This window comes from Hibiscus syriacus, unplaced genomic scaffold (assembly GCF_006381635.1).
Source record: "Hibiscus syriacus cultivar Baekdansim isolate YM2019G1 unplaced genomic scaffold, ASM638163v2 tig00110163_pilon, whole genome shotgun sequence".
NCBI lineage: Eukaryota > Viridiplantae > Streptophyta > Magnoliopsida > Malvales > Malvaceae > Hibiscus > Hibiscus syriacus.
Genome location: NW_024062610.1, coordinates 1178207 through 1198121, shown reverse-complemented (window position 1 = coordinate 1198121; position 19915 = coordinate 1178207). Strand labels below are relative to the sequence as shown.

Below are 19915 nucleotides of genomic sequence, written 5' to 3'. Positions count from 1 at the left end.
ACAACTTTAGAGTTAATTTGTTCGAATACGACAAAAACATACATAAATCATAAATAAGCTATATGAGCATAAGTTAATTTGTTCAACAAAACAATCTTCTTGAAATCCAAACACAACTTTAGAATTAATTTGTTCGAATACGACAAAAACATACATAAATCATAAATAAGCTATATAAGCATAAGTTAATTTGTTCAACAAAACAATCTTCTTGAAATCCAAACAACTTCAATAATCTTCGTAACATATTCAACTTGACATCTGTTCTAACATAAATGAACATAAATGAATGAACATAAACAAACATATAATCGAACTTTCACGAACGTAAATGAGCGAACGAGTCATTTGTTCGTGTTTGTTCATTTAATTAAACGAACGTAAAATCTTGTTCATGTTCGTTCATTTAATAAATAAACAAACTTCTCGCCGTACGGTTCATGAACGGTTCACTGAACGTTCAGTTCATTTACAGGCCTAGGTCTTTTAGAGCGAGAACCGGCTTGGCGACATTTGGGGGTGTTGTTGGCCAATGGCCATCACGAGAGAACTTGGATTTCGAAATTTATTAAATTTATTCACGGTTGTAAATTTTTTTTATTACTCTGGAATAAATATAATATGTAATATGTTAATAACTCTTAATTATTTTATATTGAACGTTTACTCCCTTGATATTTATAATGTTTGAATCTTAGATCTAAATGAAAAACAATAATTTTCTTATCACTGTGATCACTCGGTTCATGCTTGTTGTATATTTTTTTTTATTAATTTGAGATAAATATAAGATAATATCTGTTCAAAAAATAACTCTTAACCATTTGACATTAAAAACTCCTAATATTCATAGTGCTCAAACTCGAGATCTTAAAATAATAACAACAGCTATTTTACCAAATTCGTTTGATTCGGCCCGTTGTACAACTTTGAACGAGGAGTTGTGAGACATTTTTGAAGGTTTGATGTTGGCATGAGATCTAATGGGTTTACCCGTAGAAACGGACAGCAAAAAAGCCCCTTTTGGTCCTTAACAATAGATCAAATGAAGGAGTCGTGCACCAATGATTTCACATATAGCTGAGCTTCTCAAACAAAACTGGAGAGTAAGATTATACTACATCCCAATTCCCACACGAATGTAATCGAGTGATAGATATTATGACAAAACTAGTATGGAGTTGATCCTTTGATGTACACTTTGTTCATGAAAAAAATGGTACCATAATAATTTGGTCAACAATACACATTTATGTTGCAACTTCCTCTCAGATTTTGCTTGTTTTGAACTCCCGTACTAATAAGTCAATAAACTAATATGTTTTTATCAATAATCTAGAGAACTCCTTTGGAAACCAATTATAATGATCGAATCTGAAAGATTTGTAAATCTTCCTTCTTTTGAAAATATATTTCTAGATCCACCTAATTTAAATGGATTCAGATTTAAATACTAAAACTCGTAAATGTTGGATTCTACTGATTTTGTTTCATGTTCTAATATCTCCCAAGCCCAAACCACTTTCCTTATTAGGCCTATACACCATATTCCAATTTACTTCCCACCCCACCCAATTAAATCAGTGTATGTTAGATGAGTATTGACTCATCATGATCTTGTAAAATCTTCTGGATCTTTGAAGATATAGTTTAGTTGTTAGTTAATTATGGAAATTTATTGTAGTTCAACGTGATACCGTATCCTGCAGGCAAAATAACAAGTCTTGTAGAATGCAAACGCAATATAATTTTTATAGCAGACACAGGTCTTAAGATTAGTGATATCCCAAGGAAAAGATTATTCAGTTACAACTTTCAAGCCATAGCATTGCTGGAAAATGGAAATAGTACATACTGATATATGTGTTTGAATACTGATTACTACTAGTGTTGCTTATCATTTAGTTACAAAGCAAATCTACTGTGGCTGCTACTGCCTTTTTTTTGTTAAATATGCAAGGCAGATACACTTGATACCATGGAGTCCACGCCACAAACATTCTTACCCCTACAGATCTTGTAATATCCGTTTTCTCCCCAATTTTCTCCCCATGAATTCTTTATGATCCAATAAGGCTTGTTCTTGAATCGGATCGGGGCGTAACCAGCATCACCGTAGCCTACGAGAAGGACTCCATGATCCAAATGCTTCCCACAAATGTACGGGCATGAAACCCCGTGCATGTATGTCTGCATAAAAGCAGCATTGATGCCCACTGCAACAGCCAAAGAAAGAGGATTATATACGGATTCAGCCATTCAGGTTACCAAGTTCGGACTCCAACACTCAAAGGGAACTATCGAATATCAAAATTTACCTGCAAGAGGACCATGTTTAACCAAATTTGCAGCGATTTGGTCCTCGTCAATAGATATAACACTGAAGTTAGAAACAGAAGCTGCAATTTTGGTCTTGTCAAATTTGCAGGGAGCACGGTCATTCCCAGTGTAAGGATAGTCGTTCTCCCTCTCAAGTCCACCAGCCTTAAGAGTGTACTCGAAAGCAGTGGTCATAAGCCCACCATTACACCCCGAGTCGCACGCACCATATTCTTGTGGATCACACTGCAAAAATACCCAATTCTTATCTTTAATCGACGTGATGTTCGATATATGAAAACACCCAATATGATTTTTATGGCAGTAATCATGGGAACAATCATCAACGTCAATAGTTTTAAGCAAATTTTACTACTAGAATTGGATAAAAAAAATGCAAAACACAACAATAAATGATCTTTTTAGGATAACATTCATCAACAGACTGCTGTTAATAAAATAAAGAGAAAAAAAATGAAACCTCGTGATCACACTCGACAAGCTGCTGTTCGCTCAAGCTGACAAGCTCCCCTGTCGATAAATAATGGGCTCCCTCCAAAGCTCCTGTGGTACTAAAGGCCCAGCATGACCCACACGATCCCTGCATATCAAAGGGAAAGTTTCTCAGTCGTCACAAATAAAGTAGGGCAGTTTTTATTTTCACTAGTACATAAAGCAAAAAAAAAATTTATTACTTGATCTTTGACGCCGGTAACAGCGCCGTGGTCGCGCCAGTCAAAGTCAACGGGCAAATTTTCAGTGGGAAGAATAGGAGCCTTTTCGGCATCGGTTGGGAGTTTGAGCGATTTCAAGCCAAGGAACTTGTGACGGAACTCCGATGGAGTTAAATCGGAGAACTTAGTAACGCCGTGGAAGGCAGTAGGGTCTAGGAGCTGATGACGCTTGGCGCGGCGCAAGTTAGCCTTGAAGACTCCCAATCGGTAATCGTGTTCGTCCTTCGTGGCGTAAGTCTTCCCGAACTTGGATTTGAACAGCGTGAAATGGTGCTCGGCGTTGAGGAGTTGATCATGAAAGTCTTCCTCGGCGACTCCTTCGGGTACCACTTGACGGATCAGAGTATCGTCGTTGCTGATAACCTCCGCAACGACGGCGGAAGCAACGAACGATGAGAGGAGCAGAAAGAGAAGCGATAGGCGTTCCATTTTTTTGGGCAAGTAGATTGGGAAATTAATGCGTAGAGCAAGAGAGGAGATATAATATATTGTGACGTCCATCGTAGATTGTTGCAAGTAGGTGCGTGGATAATGAGGCTTCGACACGTTTTGTATTTTGATTGGTTAGGCGTCTCACAACTTGAGCTTACTTTAGAAATGAAAAACCTCTCTTCGGGAACAGATGATTCCTAAAAGGATAAAGTTCACCTCATAATTAGTTACTCCTATATGAAAATTAATAATTATTTTTAAAATATAATTAGTTTTCCATTTTAAATAAAAAATATAATTATTTTTTCCTCTCAGTTTTCACATTTTAATTTTAACTTACATTACGTATATATAAACACATATCGTAAACAATAATTGCAATAATTTGTTTTTTTATATGTAAAAGTTAAGGGAAGGAATATCCTCTTATCACCGTTCATTGGTTTATACATTTTCACTTGTTTTATATTGTAATGAACTCTACATTACACGTTAGCTGTGGGAATAAAAAGAGAGAGTAAGTACCAGTGGTCCACAACCAATAATATCATTTGTCAAACACCATTTTGTTCCTTTCCTTTCTTTTCAAATGTTATTTTCAGCTAGCTTTGCTCATCAATGATATCATACAATCCAATAAAAAATTGTATTTTGAGTTGGTAAAATCAAGATACGATATGAAGGGAAAGGTACTCGGCCCATGAGCTGAACCAAAACCATTAGGCCTATAACACTTGTCCATTACCTCGGTTATGGTCCAATTCTCCACACCTCAGCTACAATTTACTGTGTCAAAGGAAGAGGTCGCTGTCTTCGAACGAGATGGGAGAAAACTGTCTGGAGACGTTATAAGCATCGACAAATAATGAACGTAAATGAGATGTTCTTTACTGTTTACAGAGGCATATATGTTTATAGTTGTAATTGATCTCTCTCATAAAGAATAGACGAATACTGGGAGGTCATTGAATATGCATATGGCTTAGCTAAGGCAATTTTGTTTACAGAGGCATATATGTTTAGTAGTGACTGATACCATGTTGAAACTAAGTAAATGTGAAAGAATACCTCTGTTTCGTATGTTTTATAAAATTATAAAGTCACATACCTTATTTATATAACACCTCTAAATTAAGTGCATAACAAATTTTAAACTAACACTTAACGGATTACAATCATATATTTACATCTCTCAACAAGGTTAGTGATTGACTCGATTTCATCCAATCCAAACCTACTTCAAGAAACAGCCTCTAAACAATGAAATTAGTCATTTTCACTCTCAAATACATAGAATTGGAAGAGTACCAATTGTCTTTGAGCAGCATAGGAAGAAAACAATGCCACTTAAACAACCAGGCATGAAGAAAACTGCAAGGGATCGTGGGGAACTGGAAAATATAATGTTCAAGCTGCTTAAGAGAACCAAAGTAGACTTCAAAGCAACTTGTCCAAGAGACTGATCGTCCTTCTGTATCCATCTCACCTTTCTGCTTTCACCGTCTCTTCGTGCTTATCTCCCGAGCTCTCTTTCTTTTGTCTCTTCCCCAATTATCATATCATATGGTGATTCCATTAGAAAATTGCATTTTGCTTATTGAATGAAAAGTAGTTATTGGTTGCAAGTTGAAGTTTATCCCTGTATATTTCAGCTGGGTAGTTGTAAACTTGTCTTTTTGGTGTTGATATCCTTGTTTTTACCTTATGCAGTCGGGCCCTGTATGAGCTTAGGTATCAGTTTCTTTGTAAATAGATAATGGATGAGCTTTTCGTCTACAATTGGAGGTGCGCCAACCAAGGAGCCTATGAGCTTAAAGCCCTAACCATGGCTGAAGCTCAAAGTTTCTTTCAAAAAAACCACTTTTTCTATTATTTAATTCCAAATTCGTCTCTGAAAGTTGGTTTCCTTTACCTTACCTAGTGCAACGTAAAGAGAAGTGGTAATGGAGACTTTGTCACTCCCATGAACGTGGATGCTGAAAGTGGGAAGTAGATGAAAGAGGGAGAAAAGTAAGATATTTTTTTGAAAGAGAAAAGTAAGATATTTAACCAAACAGTCGAATATGGTTTTATTAGGAATATTTGAAGCCGCGGCATTGCCTGCTACCGTATTTTCAAGGATTAAAAACAAATTTGTATACTTGATACTGAATTCTTTATTTCTTTGTCTGTCTTTTTATATATGTTTTCTGCGCATATTCTACTTTTTGTATGCTTTAACTAAACTTGTCAAGAAAATCACTGCATCTAAAACTTCAAATGATACTACCATCAGATTTATACCATGCAAATGTCGTTCAAAAAATCAATATTCAATATCCTAAACCATGCATGCAAGACAATAACCTAAATTCAAATTCACAGTTCCCATTTACAAAAGGTGTCTCACGTTGGTAGAAATGCATATTAGTCGAATAGCAATACATGTGTGTGTGAAACTTGTGCTTTCTGAGCAGCCATGCCCTTTACCTTGGAATCCATCTTCACATGAGTCTAGTTTTCCTTCCCTTTTTCGTACACCTGTGTCATGAAATTGCTGAATTATTTGCATAAACGTGGGGACAATTAGTGCTGTAGTTGTAGATATTACTATTCAGAGTAATCGATAACAGCCTTGAAAAATTTTCATTAACTGATAGATACACACATACCGGGGGAGGTAGAACCTGGGTGGGGGTTGCCATCTTGTATGAGTACGATCCCTTTAATGGAAACACTTTTTGGACACTTGAAATAGAGCAATCAGTAGCACTGCATGCCTAATCAATGCCTAATGGGAACATTGATCAAGCTTTCAATTAATTGGACTAGGGCACACGACAATTTGTAAAATTAGATGATATCATATCTTATCATGTTGGGGATGCCTTAAAGAAAGCGTATGGAAAATTTTGCTGGTGGAATCACTTTATGGGCCAAGTAAAAAAGAAATAAAAAGAAACATGACTACTGATAGGAGGCAAACATCATAAAAGATATCAGGGGATATTTCCAAAGGTGTTTCAGTCTCTCAAATCTCAATTTCATCGAAGCTAGAATTTCTTTGGATTATTGTCGTTTGCAATCTCCAAAAGTAAAAAAGTTGAAATGAAAGTGAAGGTGAAATTTTGCTCCTTTTGAAAGTATGAGTTAATGCAAAATTCCCAGCTTTGATGATACACTTACTGGATTATCTTGAGTTATGATGACTTGGAAGTTTGTTTGTGAACCGAGTCATGTTTCATGATTTAGCTGGACTCTAAGGTTAGCAAAGCAACTCAACTAGGCCAGCTTTTCATAGGATGATGAAGGCCAAATGAGTCTATATAGACATGGTCTCAGCTCTCAAAAGCTTTTACTGTTTGCCAGGGATAAATATTCCCACTTTTTATGCATGCTCCGTGCCGAATACTGATCAGGTATCACACGTAGAATTGCACTCTAACAATGACCCACGTCCTAGTCAATTGAACCACCCTGGTTCATCTAAAATCAGGCAACAAAGCTAAAGCAGCACATGCTGTCTATCTTGAATATGAACCTTAGACTTCAAGAATGTAAGCAAACTGCAATGCATGGTTAGATTCATTCAATAAATGAATACGACTAAACAATAAAAGTGATCAAAGGGGATCGGTCAACTACTGATCTAACTACCAATTAGCCAAAGGAAAAGAGCTAAGATTCCTGAACTAGACCGAATACGACTTAACAATGAGCATCCAAATTCCAATGTGATGAAAGCACAACTGTCCATGTAGATTAGTGGGAGACATGACATGACCATGGGAAATGAACAAAAGAACTTTCAGGTTGTCTGGAAAGTGTTCAACATCAAGAAAGGAATGATATCAAGGCATTTCAATCTTTCAACTTAATCGATTCCCATGACAATTCCCCACCTTTAACATTCTTTAACCATGAAGTTTTCACTGGAGTTAATTCAAGTAAATCTGTAAAAAAAAAACATACCACATTTGTCACCCTGCAAAGATTAATAGATTTTAACCAGTTATCTCGTAAATTTCCTTATCAAATATTATACCATAAGTCCATAATTGCTTATCAAATATTATTATTAATAATTTATGTTTTAGTTAGGAGCTCCTGCATGCTTATATTGATTAGAAAATAATGAGTCCACTCAGTCCTCCACTGGAGTGGCATTGAAGATTCTTCCGTGCAAACAAAATATAGTACAGTTGTCAGTCCTGTACTGATTATTCGACTCCAAAGCCAGAATGAAGAAGCTACATCAACTGAAATTAAATATCAAACCTGGATTGGTGTCCGACCGGTTCAGATAAGACCAAGTTCTTATATTTCCTTGGCTCACCATGAATCCTTATTAGTAAAGGCTAAAGCATTTGCTGTGGGATGAAAACATTTTTTTTAAAGATGAAAAAGGGTCATAACATTATTTTATTTTTCAGGCAGGGCCTCTCCTTTTGAATTTTTAGCATGATGGTGGTCTCGACTGAGGGGGGCCAACGTGTCTCTTAAAACAAGGGAGAGTTGAGATAAGAACACAACCCACAATTGACGAATTTGACCAAACTTTGGGCATGGGAACTATAGTGGAAATACTCCATACAAATTCTTATAAAAATAAATTTATTTTTTAACTAATAAAATTGTAATAAATTTAATTTAATTATTAATTAGAATTCGAGTCTACAGAATTATGTATAGTAAGTTCATTATTTGACTTTCAAATGAAATGAGATCGTTTATTGCATAAACACAAACAAGCGGTTTGCAGTTTGATCGTTCAACAATTGGTTTACTTGGACAAACTTAGTTAGCAAACCAAGGCTGTTTGTTTACAATGGGTAATCAGGTAGCAAATCAAGGCAGTTTGCAGTCTCCATTCCTGTACAGAGAGGAGGAATTGATTTATTTAAATGTCAGGAACAAAGCAAAAGAAAAAGTGATTAATTATAAAACTAGGCATTAAAGTAATGAAGAAGCTACAAAAATACAAGAAATATAAAGCTTAGCATGCATGTGTGGGGTGGTGAAGGGTACACTGCGCCTATTTATCAATGACGGCTTACACTTGTTCACCTTCAATTACCGTCATTAATGGCATGAAGCCAAAACAGGACCTGCTATATAATAGTGTAGTAAACATACACCTCTTTTCCTTTCACCTTTGAAGGAGGTTATAGTACGATTGGGTTGTCTCGAAGAATGAGGGGGACAACCAAAAACATTCTGGGTTATTAACAGTTGACACAACGCTTTGTAGGCGCATTGTGGGCCAAACCATGTACATCAAAACCTCCATTTTTATATTTCTCCCTTCCTTAAAATGTATATTTATACCACCATTCCATTCCCTATCTTCGCCATCCTCAGCTTTGCTTAATCTCTTGTGATAACCATTTCTTCACTTCTCTGAAGTCTTTGCTTCAATGGCTGATGTTAGAGGCTCAGCCTCTGCGAACGGGATGTTGTGTTCGGTTCCTGAAAGGCTACAGCTGCATATGGCCATGTTGGCCTTGCAGTTTGGTTACGCACGGTTCCATTTGGTCTCCAGAGCTGCCCTTAACATGGGAGATAGCAAACTTGTATTCCCAGTTTACAGGAATATCATTGCTTTGCTTCTGCTCCTTCCCTTCGCATATTTTCTTGAAAAGTAAATCACACAAATCATAAGTTATAGCTTCATTACTCTATCGATTTTAAAACCCTTAGATGTACTTAAACCCTAACGTGTGTTACATTCTTTATACAGGAGGGCGAGACCTCCTATTACTCTAAATTTTCTGCTACAGTTCTTCCTCCTCGCTCTTGTAGGGTAAGCATGATATTGATCCCTCTAAAACCCTAAAATATATAGCGATGATAAAGGAACTCATCAAAGTTCAAAGCAAAAATTAACAGGTTCTATTTCCTTCTTTTTCTTATTAACGAGACAGAATAACAACAAATCAAGGCTTCTACTTGCTGGGCTTAGATAACACATCACCAACCTTTGCATCGGCAATCCAAAACTCTGTCCCAGCCATTACCTTTCTCATGGCAGCCATACTACGGTAATTAGCAACTTTTTCCTTTTTATTACATTCATTAATGAAATGTGAGTTTGACTGTATTCGTTTGCATGTTTCTTGTACTTTCAGGATAGAGAAAGTGCGGCTAAATCGAAAAGATGGGATATCAAAAGTCATGGGAACAATCTTGTGTGTGGGTGGAGCATCAGTAATAACTCTATACAAAGGTCCAACCATATACAGTCCAACCCCACCACTGAATAGACCCGCCCCGATGTTTGTTTCACTGGGAGATGCAGAGGGAAAGAACTGGGCCCTTGGTTGTCTGTATCTGATAGGCCATTGCCTGTCCTGGTCCGGTTGGCTGGTATTGCAGGCACCCGTTTTAAAGAAGTACCCGGCTAGACTCTCCGTGACATCCTATACATGCTTCTTTGGTCTTATTCAGTTCCTCATCATTGCGGTAGTTTTTGAGAGAGACTCTCAAGCTTGGATTTTCCACTCTGGCGGAGAACTCTTCACTATTCTCTACGCGGTCGGTATTTCTTCTGTCCTTTACTCAAACCGTTCACAGATCCTTCTTGTTCATCTTCCACATTTGAGTCCATGTTCATGGGATACAACCCTTAATTTATTCTATATGATTTCTTATCTTGTAGTTATTAAAAAGTATATTAGAAAAGTGGTTTAGACAATAATGTGGGGGTGGTGGGGTATTGAAAATGAAACGAGACCAAAACATTTGTGTGGGGAAAAATGCAGGGAGTGGTGGCATCGGGGATTGCATTCGCTGTACAGATATGGTGCATCGACAGAGGTGGCCCTGTCTTCGTTGCCGTTTATCAACCTCTTCAGACACTCGTTGTCGCCATTATGGCTTCCATTGCTTTAGGGGAAGAGTTTTATTTGGGAGGGTAAGTTGTAAGTGGGTCCTTTTCTTCTTCTTTTCCTACATTATATATCTCCACATCCCTTAGTCAAAACTCATCGAACACCATCAACAAGTGACATTAAGCTTGTGATTAATTTGGCATGAACACCATTTCTTTTTAAAGCGCAGCATCATTGGGGCAGCGTTGATCGTAGTAGGATTGTACCTGGTGCTATGGGGTAAAAGCCAAGAGAGAAAGTTTGCAGCTCAAGACAAGGCTGCTGCAATTCAGTCTACATCGGAGCACACCAACATCAGAACATCAATCCATATCAAGTCGTCCCTCACGAAGCCGCTTCTCCCTCCTTCAACCGAAACTGTTTAACTAGAAAACCCCCAAAATTTTAACCACAGTGCAGGCTAGCTGGGGAAAAGAAAAAACGAAAACAACAAATGTGAGGCTACGCCACTACCTATATCAGAAAGTTTTATGTGTGATTTCTCTGTCATTTTCCAAATTTTCATTAGTCGATGGCTTTCTCTAAGTAGGAAAGAGAGTTAAAATAGAAGCGTTTTTTAAGGGATGATGATGATCAGTGACAGACCTGTATGGCCTATGGGAGCATGAAATCCCTTGTGTTCTCCTTGTTATAATTTTATGGCGTGCATTCAGATAAAATATATTCAAATTTTGAAGTTAATGCTAAAAATACTATCCATGCATGATGTGATATTGGACCTAAACATTGCAACATGAAGTCTGACTTTCAAATTGAATAATGATTTCGGTTATGTGTGATGGAAATCAAAACTAAATTATGGAGTTTGATCACTTAATCTGAACTATAACTCTTTCAAACCTAATTCAACTACCGCTAGGGGCAGGGGATTTGAATTATGTTTGTCAACACACCATGACCAAGATACAACTCATGTCGCGACAAAATATAGATAAAAAAAGCAATTCCTGGTCACAAAAGCACATCTTTTAGATTCAATGGGCAACGCTAGCAGATCCAATATGGGTCAACTACTTTCGGCAGTAGGGCTAATTTGGGGTTTACCATGAGATTTAGGGTACTCCGAACTGGTTTGGGGAATCTTGCCTATGCTCCTAGAACTAGGGATGTAAATGGATCGTTTAAACGTTTGTATTCATTTGTTTATTTTAAAAAAAAATAATGTTTAATTTATATTCGTTTAAATTTTAATATCTTATTTGTCTTTATTTTTTTATTTTTTATGGTGTTCGTGTTCGGTTCATTTAATATTCACAAATATGCTAGACTCCTAGTTTAATTGAGCATGTTCATTTAATGTTTGTTAACGTGTTTGTCTAACGTTGGTCAACATATTCGTTTAACGTTTACAAACATGTTCATTTATATATTCTGAAATATTAACTAAACAAACAAAAAATTAATTAAAATAAAATCAACTAAATTGTAAAAGTATGCCACTAGTCTATACCTTTATCGATATTTAAAATATAAATAAAATAAGACAAAAAAGTATAAGAGGTCTTTGTATTTTTGGGGAGGAAAACTCTAATGCGGCCCTTCAACTCAGAAAATAAATCAAATATGTCCCTTTAACCAACGTTTTTCATATTTGACATGTACTGTGCTGATGTGACATTTCTTGATTCTGACGTGACAGTCCATAATGCTGACATATTAACGTGGCAAATGATATGATAAATTGACTAAATCAGTAACTCAAACATGTCATATGAATTGTCACGTTAGCATCGTGAACTGTCATGCCAATACCGTAACGGTCAACGACAGAAATGTTGGTCAAATGACCTTATTGAGTTTATTTTCTGAGTTAGAGAGCCACATTGAGAGAAAAAATAATACGATGAACACATTGATTTTTTTTTCAAAAATAAAAGGACATTTGATGCCTTTTTGCCAAAAAAATAAAAGTAAAACAAGAACCAGATAAATGAATTTGTTTGTAAACATAAACGAATCGAACATACATATATTCGTATTAGTTTAATTATTAAACGAATATGAAAAATTTTATTGATATTTATTTAATTTAATAATTGAGCGTAAATAAAACATGAACAATTCACGAATAACTTGGTAAAGGGTAACTTCTATTCATTTACCCCTGATTAAAACTACAATACCCGAATGAAACTGGGCTCTATATGGGTATGGGCGTATGGCTGATTGAGATAAATCTGTACTCGAGATAAGTAACTGTGTACGCAAATAACCAAGATATTCGGTCCCAAAGAATGGATATTCCATTTTGAACGAATTTAATTGGATGCCTTCCACCTACCGAACGGTCTAATCCTTTCGTTTAAAGTACGAAACTGACCGAAAAAGTGTCAAATCCCTTTCTGTCGGCTATGCCTATGCAAGTGATACAAGCATTCATGTTTTATACGAAACTATTAACGAAACAACTGTCAGTCTCTTTCGTCATAAAAAAAATTGAAGTCTGTGCAAAGCTGGTGCACGGATAGGTATCTTCCTTTGAATATTCCCCTGGCCGCCATACTAAAACCGCGGGAGGTTCTTCCGTTTTCCTCTGTGTCTGTGAGTCTTTTTGTTGTTTCTGGTGAAACTGATTTGGAACCAGAGATGGTTGCTGTGAGGTGGGATTGTTTTAGTTTCGCCTTGGTTTATGCGGTGAGCTTTATTTTAAGTATAGCTGAGGTTTGCAATGGTGGAAGAACAAGCAGTTTCGTGAGGAATGATCAACTGTCTCATGATATGCCATTGAACAGCGATGTGTTCCGGGTGCCCCCAGGTTACAATGCTCCCCAACAGGTGTGTTTTTGTGTGTGGTTCTATTCCCTACTCATTTCTGAATAATCATTGATGTGGTTTGATTAGTTTTAGAAACGATCCATCTCTTGCTTTACTCGGGTTAATGCTATTTTATGACCTATTGTTTGATGATGTAACTGAAGGTTCATATAACACAAGGGGACCATCTGGGGAAGGCTGTGATCGTCTCCTGGGTTACTCCAGATGAACCTGGTTCAAATTCAGTCCGTTACTGGGCTGAAAACAGTAAACTCAAAAATAGTGCAGAAGGCATTGTTCTTACTTACAAGTACTTCAATTACACTTCTGGTTACATTCACCATTGCACCATCAGGGATTTGGAGGTTTGTGCTGCTTGTGGCTTGTTTATGCAGGCTAACTTAATTTTGCAGACATTCTTTTCATTATATGGAGTATATGACATGAAAATATATTAGATTCTACATCCGATGTACTTAATTTCATTACCTTTGCAGTTTGATACCAAGTATTATTATGAGGTCGGGATCGGAAAGTCGTCGAGACGATTCTGGTTTGTAACTCCCCCTGCAGTTGGCCCTGATGTACCATACACTTTTGGTCTCATAGGTATTGTTAATGATTTCGTAGGAAGGACTTGAGCCATAAAGTAACTAGTTCCAATTGTATTCTGGTCTTACAACGATTAGCATTTGAGCAGGTGATCTGGGGCAAACTCACGATTCAAATAGTACAGTTACCCATTATGAGTTAAACCCTTCACAAGGACAGACACTATTATTTGTGGGAGACCTATCCTATGCAGATGCCTACCCATGTCATGACAACACGAGATGGGATACTTGGGGAAGGTTTATTGAGCGAAACACTGCGTATCAACCTTGGATATGGACTGCCGGAAACCACGAAATCGATTTTGTTCCTGAAATAGTAGGCACATTTCTGCATTTCCTCTTTGTTTTTCCCCTTATGACTCAATGCATGAAACTGGTTAATTAGAGTTCTTTTCCTTGATCATTCAATTAATGTCGTCTTCACCTACAGCCATGATGAGCAGAAGTGAAGTTATTAAGCATTGAAAATTTTATTTCAGGGGGAAGATACACCTTTCAAGCCATATGTACACCGTTATCATGTACCATTTAGAGCATCAGGGAGTGCATCTCCTTTCTGGTACTCCATCAAGAGAGCTTCAGCATATATCATTGTCTTGTCTTCTTATTCGGCTTATGGTAATGAACTTAGCATTTAACTTACATGTGGGTTGTCAAATATGGCTAGCAATCTAGCGCTGTTGACTTAGGTTTAGATCTCTTTGCCACTACGTCCATTTGGGGCTCATTTGGTAGTAAATCCTCATTATTTATGCCTCTGAAACTTTATAGACCTGCAAATAATTATATGATGAGCATATTCCATTCAATGTTTGAACAGTTTTCACTAGAACATATGGTGATTCATCTTATTATTTTAGTGAAATGAATTTCATGAGAAAAGGTGAGCTGATTGTTTGCTTCCTCTTATTCCTTGTAAAACAACCAAGTTGTACCGAGCAGCCTTAATTTTACTTATGCAGTTTGAATTGTTTGTATGCTGTAGCAGAGGAAGGTATCAGGAAATATCTCAATAATTTACTGAAAACGTTTATTGCAGGAAAATATACACCTCAATACAAATGGCTTGAAAAGGAGTTCCCAAAAGTGAACAGAACAGAAACACCATGGCTCATTGTTCTTATGCATTGTCCTTTTTACAGCAGTTACGTACATCATTTTATGGAGGGGGAGTCCATGAGAATAATGTACGAGCCATGGTTTGTCGAGTACAAGGTTGATGTTGTTTTTGCCGGACACGTCCATGCCTATGAAAGATCCGTAAGTTACACAGCCTTTAATCAATAATTTTACTTGTAAAAGTAACTTGGCAAGCTATTACGGTTAAACACAATCCATGGTTCAATAACAATATGTGACACATTGCTTTGATTTGATCTTTTACACTTCAGGAACGCATATCAAACATTGCGTATAACGTTGTTAATGGATTGTGCACTCCCATAAAGGATCCATCTGCTCCAGTATACATAACCATTGGAGATGGAGGAAATCTGGAAGGATTAGTGACAGAGTATGCAATCTGGCTTGAGATTTGTCACCTTGAATAAAAAATCTTTTTGTGATTGTCATCATTTATAAGCGTTGGTGTAATTGGACAGGATGACGGAGCCACAACCGAGCTACTCGGCTTATCGTGAAGCCAGTTTTGGCCATGGAATATTGGATATAAAGAACAGGACCCATGCTTATTTTGGCTGGCATCGAAAATCAAGACGGTTATGCCGTGGAAACTGATTCCCTATGGTTGAAGAATAGATACTGGAGTGTTTCAGTGTCGGAAGAATCATCTTTATACAGCATTTGATTTTACCTTGCATTGGTTTAGCTAGTCAGCCTAATTCTGTCATTCAATGTGTTTTTTGGTTAACTAAAGGGGGTTAAGCCCTTATATTATTACATCACAGATTTCCACAAAACAAATATGCTTTTATTCATTGTAAAACTAACAACTTTTACTTCCCATAAATATAAGGTATTGGGTATAAATGGCTAAAAATTGAACTTAAAAGGGTTTATATAGTTAAATAAAATTAAAGATTAAAGGAAAAAGTGTCTAGGCAATAGAGAGCAAGTTGATTGAAATGTTGGGAGTCATTGGTCTTCAATGATTGCCTGCGCATCGCTACAGGAGGCCATAGTTGAACCGCCCATTACTTATTTCATTCGTTACTTTTGCTTACCGCTATAATTATATTTATATCAAAGTTAAAACTAATAAACAAACTCTTTTCTCCGGTTATATTGTGTACACCTCTCTTCAACTCTGCCGTTTCATTCTTTTTGGTCATGGTTTCATCATAGAGTACTGCATGATTTATTATGATCCAAATCCTAATTGACCATTTAAGAACAGGGGATCTTGGTCGAACGCATGATTCAAATGTTACACTCACCCATTATGAATCAAATCCAAAGAAAGGGCAAACGGTCTTGTTTCTGGGGATCTCTCCCATTCGAGTGACTATCGTCCAAGTTTACTCTATGGTTTAAGATTGTTAGCAAGTCTTTTAAGTAGAAGTCTGATCAGATTGCTGTGAATTAACTCCTTTGAAGCTTCGATTGAACCGATGCCAACACCTGCCCACAAAATGGCCTCTTTTCCCACAGCTTATCCGTTCCCCTAAACCGATCTCCATTATACTATTCTGACCCTGCTCCATGCGAACTGTTACCTTGTGATCCTCGTGAAGTCGGTACGACCAGTGTTTATCGTATCACCATTAGAATCAACACTGTATCGAGTGTTGTTAATTCCAATTGGAAAGCGTAGTGAATCATACAGTATGGATTCAGCACCAATAAGGACCGAAATTACTCCATCTAATGTGAATGCTTCGCGACTGGAAGTAATGACGACCACAAAAGGCCTGTATTCCAGCGGTAATCCATTTAGGATCGTAACAATGTGTTCAACATCATTGACCTTATTACCACTCATTGCTAAAAGGATCAGTTATCTCCTTGATTTGCTTTGTAAATTCCCTAATACACTGAGTTCCTTTCTTCATGGACAGAAGCCTGCAGTGCAGACTAGGCACCGTTGCAAACATCTTCAAATAGAGCGATGAGTTAATACTCCAAATTTTGATTAGTGACTAAAATGTAAGTTTTGAAAATTTAAGGACTAAAGTATAACTTTTGTAAAATTTAGGGACTAAAAATTTAATTTTTAAAAATTATATATTTTAGTCAGTAAATGAACAGATTGGCCTAAAACAAAGATTTTCGTGATTTGTGCTAAAAGTTATAAAGCGGTAAAATTCATCATTGAAATGGGATAATCAGATCAAGCCATAATTTTACGAAAATTTGAAAATTGTTAGAAAATGGTTGAAAATAGTTTTTTCATATTTTATATTAAATAAATTTGGCTTAGAATAGTGTAATTTTTCATATTTGGTTAAACAGTTGAAAATTAGTGACTAAAATGTAATTTTGAAAATTGTATTGCCAAAGTAGAAATTCAAAGCCAAATTGATTCATCTTTGACCAAGGAATATTTTAATAGAGGAAATGACAATGGAAATTGGTAATTTTTTAAGATTCATTAATGGTATTTTAGAATTTCTCATAATTGAATAAAAAATTCAATTATAATAATTTAAAGACAAGTTTAAATTTAATTTAATGCTAGAATAAACAAGAAATTAGCCATTTTCATCTTTTTGTTCTTCTCTTGCCCGAACCACCTTGCTCAAGGTAAAAAAAAAATTTGTTTTGATTTTTGAAGTTATAAGCTTAATTTTTGGATTAAGCTATTAGATAGAGAATTAGTCTACATGAATTTCTCTATCATTTGGTACCAATATTGTAACATCCCAAATTATGGATTAGTGACCAAATTGTAAAGTTTCAGAATTTGATGACTAAAGTAGAAGAATGAAATAGTTCAATGATTATTGGATATATATGATGAAGGTTATTTAGTAATTATTAAAGGAAATAAAGGGCAAAAAGGTCAATTGACCAAGAAATGAATTAAAAATGGGATTGGTAAGGATAAATACACGTGGAAAGGGAGAGAATTCTCCAGAGTTCTCTTCTCCTTTCTTCTTCTTCTTTATGTGGAAGCCAAGAGCAAAGGTAAGTTTGATTTAGCTTTTGATTTCTTGAAAGTTTTAAGTTGGATTTGAGTCTTTGAGGGTTATATAAGCTTAAGGAAAGCTTATATAAGTTTAAAACACTAAAGAGAGAGAATTAGAATGGAATTTCTATTAAGGGTTTATAAATGAACTTTTGTTATAGAAAGGTTTTTGAAGTTCTAAAGTTGGTTTTGACTTGTCAAGGGTCTAATTAAGAAGTTAGAAACAATTGAATGGAATTTGGAACATGTTAGAAATTGAGTATGATTCTTGAATTTCCATATGAAAGATGGAATTTAGAGGTTAAAGATGAGATAAATGAATATTAATGAGTTTAAGTATGTATATGAAAGTTAGGAATATGAAAGGGGTTGAAATATGAAGGATTTAATCCAAAAAGAATGAATTTTCGGGTTCAAAAAGAGGTTCTGGGCAGAGTGCATCGATGCACATTCATAGTGCATCGATGCATCAAGGTTAAAACCCAGAAATCGTTTGAAGGTGTATCGATGCACAGGAAGTGCATCGATGCACTCTTTTAAAATAAATACATCGAATGCAATTCGTGCATCGATGCATAAGTAGTGCATCGATGCATCCCAGTAATAAACAAACATCGAATGCATTTTATGCACCGATGCATCAGTAGTGCATCGATGCATACCTTCATTAAAAGATGAAATTGCCTTTTCTCTTAGTTTAAAGAGTGAACCATTAGAGTATATTAGTTATAATACTAATATAGATCTATGTATGATGATGTAGATATAGAACGTGATCCCGTTCCGGATCAATTGAAGGATTATAATCAAATCAAAGCAAAGCTAAGGTGAGTGCACATTCTCTAGTATATGAGGTTCAAGGGAAAATAAGACTTGTGATAAGTCTATTTCCAATAGTGAAAAACATGAATTCATAGAAGTATGTATTTGTTATGATTTATATGTGTGCATGAGTATATGTGTTATTGATATGAATATGGTAAGTAAAAGGGATTAATGGTGATGATAAGAATAATAATAAGGATAATGGAATGATAGGTATATGTGAATATAGGTATTGATGTGTTTTGTATGTATTGTAAGATGATATGTTTATGTGATAACATGATAAGATGACAATGATTTACATGTCATATGAACACATGAGAAATGTTATGAGCCATATGAAAGAGAAAGTATATGTGATACATGAGGGTGAATCCTATGTTTATATGAATATGAACTCATATGAGAATTGACATGAACTACGTGATTACATGTATATGTGAATAAAACCATGATCTTATATGAATATATGATATGGTTACATGAATATGTAAAAGGTGATTACATGTATATGTGAATAAAACCATGATCTTATATGAATATATGATATGGTTACATGAATATGTAAAAGGATATAAAAGATAATGCCCGTTATGTCATGAGAGCTAGGGGTATAGTTGGCATGCCAAGAGTCGAGGGTCTATGTGGTCCTTCGGGACATATATGTATTCTTTGGAACATGTGTGTGTGATCCTTATGGACATTATTATATGGCACTCCGGTGCAATTCTAAGCGGCACTCCGGTGTAATTCTACGTGGCACTTCGGTGCAATTATATGAGATGTGGTGACAGCATTAGTGCACAACCTCTATGTATTCGCATATCTTTAGTTCTCACATGTGTATCATGGGCTATTAAATAGATAATATTAATAAATTGATATGATAATATGTTTGTTTCCTTGTGGAATTTCATGTGTGATATTGATTGTACAAATGGTAACTTATAAGACCATATGATGAAAGGAATCAATGATAGTGATAAAATAAGAAAGAAATGAAGATGATAATATAGTTGCTTGGGTGTACGTGTTTTATGATAGTATATCTATATGGTTTACATGACATGATATGTATATGTGCAATTGGTTATGATATATGTTATATGATATGGACATAAGATATCATAGGAACATGAGATAAGAGATATGAATGATAATGACATATATATATGCATATATTTGTTACATGTAAAAGTATGAGTGGTATGAAATGATAGTAGTAATTGTTTAGGTATGATTATTAGTTACCGTTTATCTTATATGTTTATATGCCTCACT

General features: G+C 35.8%; 2 protein-coding genes and 1 pseudogene across 2 annotated transcripts; 2 read left to right on the top strand and 1 right to left on the bottom strand.

Annotated features, from left to right (window-relative positions):
• Nucleotides 1-1729: 1729 nt before the first annotated feature.
• LOC120216689 (cysteine protease RD19A-like) lies at nt 1730-3512 on the bottom strand. The gene is made up of 4 exons (XM_039214042.1): nt 3015-3512; nt 2801-2920; nt 2319-2565; nt 1730-2216 (listed from the first exon to the last, which is right to left on the bottom strand). Exons 1-4 carry the CDS (start codon nt 3480-3482, stop codon nt 1948-1950), a joined length of 1104 nt encoding a protein of 367 aa, XP_039069973.1. The 5' UTR covers nt 3483-3512; the 3' UTR covers nt 1730-1947.
• Nucleotides 3513-8857: 5345 nt separating this feature from the next.
• On the top strand, nt 8858-10898 carry LOC120216688 (protein WALLS ARE THIN 1-like). The gene is made up of 6 exons (XM_039214041.1): nt 8858-9105; nt 9205-9267; nt 9389-9505; nt 9593-9998; nt 10226-10377; nt 10524-10898. The coding sequence occupies exons 1-6, from the start codon at nt 8882-8884 to the stop codon at nt 10717-10719; spliced, it is 1158 nt and encodes a 385-aa protein (XP_039069972.1). The 5' UTR covers nt 8858-8881; the 3' UTR covers nt 10720-10898.
• Nucleotides 10899-12790: 1892 nt separating this feature from the next.
• LOC120216687 lies at nt 12791-15621 on the top strand (annotated as a pseudogene).
• Nucleotides 15622-19915: the final 4294 nt, after the last annotated feature.

Coding starts and splice junctions, on each gene's coding strand:
- LOC120216688 (XM_039214041.1), top strand. CDS start 8,882: ATGGCTGATGTTAGAGGCTCAGCCTCTGCGAACGGGATGTTGTGTTCG. Junction 9,268..9,388: donor TTCCTCCTCGCTCTTGTAGG/GTAAGCATGATA, acceptor TTAACGAGACAG/AATAACAACAAATCAAGGCT. Junction 9,999..10,225: donor TCTTCACTATTCTCTACGCG/GTCGGTATTTCT, acceptor GGAAAAATGCAG/GGAGTGGTGGCATCGGGGAT.
- LOC120216689 (XM_039214042.1), bottom strand. CDS start 3,482: ATGGAACGCCTATCGCTTCTCTTTCTGCTCCTCTCATCGTTCGTTGCT. Junction 2,921..3,014: donor TTACCGGCGTCAAAGATCAA/GTAATAAATTTT, acceptor TTTGATATGCAG/GGATCGTGTGGGTCATGCTG. Junction 2,566..2,800: donor TTGTCGAGTGTGATCACGAG/GTTTCATTTTTT, acceptor GTATTTTTGCAG/TGTGATCCACAAGAATATGG.